This window comes from Corvus brachyrhynchos, unplaced genomic scaffold, assembly GCF_000691975.1.
Source record: "Corvus brachyrhynchos isolate BGI_N302 unplaced genomic scaffold, ASM69197v1 scaffold130, whole genome shotgun sequence".
Lineage (NCBI taxonomy): Eukaryota > Metazoa > Chordata > Aves > Passeriformes > Corvidae > Corvus > Corvus brachyrhynchos.
This window is the reverse complement of record NW_008236193.1, coordinates 1507136-1509503: the sequence shown is the minus strand read 5'-3', so window position 1 is coordinate 1509503 and position 2368 is coordinate 1507136. Positions and strand designations below refer to the sequence as shown.

General features: G+C 54.5%; 1 protein-coding gene across 5 annotated transcripts in view; it reads right to left on the bottom strand.

Moving 5' to 3' along the window:
- LOC103620994 (ceramide synthase 4) overlaps nucleotides 1-2368 on the bottom strand; it is a 15954-nt gene that overhangs the window by 9119 nt on the left and 4467 nt on the right. For all 5 annotated transcript variants that reach the window (XM_008639742.2, XM_017739570.1, XM_017739578.1 and 2 more), the window contains one exon: nucleotides 1068-1185. In XM_008639742.2, the coding sequence (XP_008637964.2) occupies nucleotides 1068-1185 (118 nt within the window). The remainder of the gene's footprint in view (nucleotides 1-1067; nucleotides 1186-2368) is intronic.

Genomic DNA, 2368 nt, shown 5'->3' with positions numbered 1-2368 from the left:
GTCAGGAATGCTCTGCAGAGGCAATTTGACCGGCCGGATCAATGGGCCAAGGCCAGTGGTGTGAGGTTCAACAAGGCCAAGTGCCAGGCCCTGCCCTTGGGTCACAAGAGCCCCATGGAACACTCCAGGTTTGGGGCAGAGTGGTTGGAAAGCTGCCAGCAGAGAAGGGCCTGGGGGTGCTGGTGAATAGTGGCTGAACATGAGCCCAGAAGTGTCCAGGTGGCCAAAAAGGCCAATGGCACCTGGCCTGTACCAGCCATAGTGTGGCCAGCAGGACCAGGGCAGTGACTGTCCCCCTGTGCTGGGCACTGGTGAGGCATTTCACATCCTGGGTTCAATTTTAGGCCCCTCATGACAAGTAAGTCATTGAAGGGCTGTAGCATGTCCAGTCAAGGGAACAGGCCTGGGGAAGGGTCTGGAGCACAAATCTGATGAGGAGCAGCTGAGGGAGCTGGCGGGGCTCAGCCTAGGGTGAAGAAGGCTCAGGGAAGACCTTCTTGCTCTCTGCAACTCCCTGACAGAATAAGATGAAATGGCCTCAAGTTGTGCCAGGGGAGGTTTAGATTGGAAAAACTTGAAGCCCTGGCACAGGCTACCCAGGAGAGTGGTGGAGTCCTCATTCTTGAAGAGATTTAAAACATTTGTAGATGTGGTACGTGGGGACGTACTGATGGCCTTGGCAGTGCTGGGAGAATGGTTTGACTTGGTGATCTCAGAGAGCTTTTCCAACCTAAATGATTCTGTGATTCTGAAGGACTTGCAGTTCTGCCAAAAATAAGCAGCTGTAATAGACTCTACCCAAAGGGGTGGTGGCTGCCTTCTTGCCAGAGCCAGCAGCTCTCACAGCAGCTGCTGTGTTTGACATGCAGCAGGTCAGGAGGTGCTGCAATTGCAGCTGTTGAACATGTTGGAAGCTGCTCCAATATCTGCTTATACATCTTTCCCAGGAAAAGTGCTTAACAGTAACTGCCTTGCTTGTGAGGCCAGTTTGCCGGGCCTGGGGTAGAGACAGAAAGAGGTGTTGCTCGCCTGGGCTCTTGGGACAATGAGACACAGGGGACACTCACCTTCTTTGGGGTTTTGCCCAGCAGAATGTAGAAGCCTTCCAGCGTGACATTGGTCTGAACTTTGGGCCTCTGCTTGTCACTCACCCCCAATGCCCTTCCCAAGGGCAGAGCCACGGTCCTGTAAGAGGAAAGAGTTCTGGCAGGAGAGGACCTGTGTGCCCACACTGGCAGCCAGGGTCAGCCACCAGGAAGATGCTGCCAGTGCCGTGTTTTGTGCTGGATGTACTGCCCCAGCACTCCAGCACTGCCAGAGTGCACACCCAGCCCAAGGCACAGCCCAAGGCTCCCAGTACTGCTCCAGCACACGCTCAAGGCTTGGTGGCTCTGTCAGGCCAATGCCCTTTCTTCAGAAACACAACGGCACCAAGGCAAAGCTGAGGATGTACAGTGGAGACAACAGTAAGAATGGCTAAATAAGCAATAATTTTGCTGAGGCAACAGGACACAGAGCATGCCTCTGTGTTGGAGTGCATGCTGGTCCTCTTTCCAGTGCTCCTGAGCACTCCAGAGGATGCCACAAAACCAGTCTGTAAGCGTCTGAGTGTTCCATGGGCTCTGTGCCCAGGGTACCTGACCACTTGCTGCAGCAGGAGCCAAGGACAGAACATGTGGGGATATGCTGGCTCCTGCAGGAAACCCCAGCTAAGTTCTAGTGGGAGGCATTGTGTTCCAAATCATGTTGTTTCTAGGAAGCCAGGCAAGTGTTAAGTTGCCTTCCCGTCTTTGAGGGAAGACTGGATGACCCTGGAATTAACTCTGGCTCTTCCTACAGCCGTCATCTGCCACATCTTCTCACATGGCTGTGCACTGCAGGCAGGAGCCAGCACTCAGGGCAGATGGGCCAGTGCTCCCCCAGCTCCTCCAGGAGAGACCCCCTGTCCCAGCTTAGGGCAGGTTTGCTGACCACAGCTTTGCCACTTCACGTCCTTCCCTCTTCCCCCGCTGAAGTCCTGCTCTGCCTGGTGGGAAGCATCCTAGCAGCTCTGCCCACACCAGCACACGGCCTTGCTTTAACTGACCGGCTTCCGATTTCCCGTGCTGAGGGCTGGTCTGTACCTCCCCACGCGTCCTTGTTCCTGGAAAAGGGGCTCAAAGCCCTTTCTGAATCTCATGGGATAGGCAATGTGGATCTGCCTTGTGGTGATGCGAGGTTTTTACTGTATTTTCATATGTTTTCTGTACCCCAGTGGTTCATCCCTACCTTCCCCACTCCTATTCCCAGTTGATTTGCCCCACACCCAAGCCTCTCCCCTGGTGCTCCCTACATGGTTGTTTTCCTCCCCTTGTTCTAGCTCTTTCCC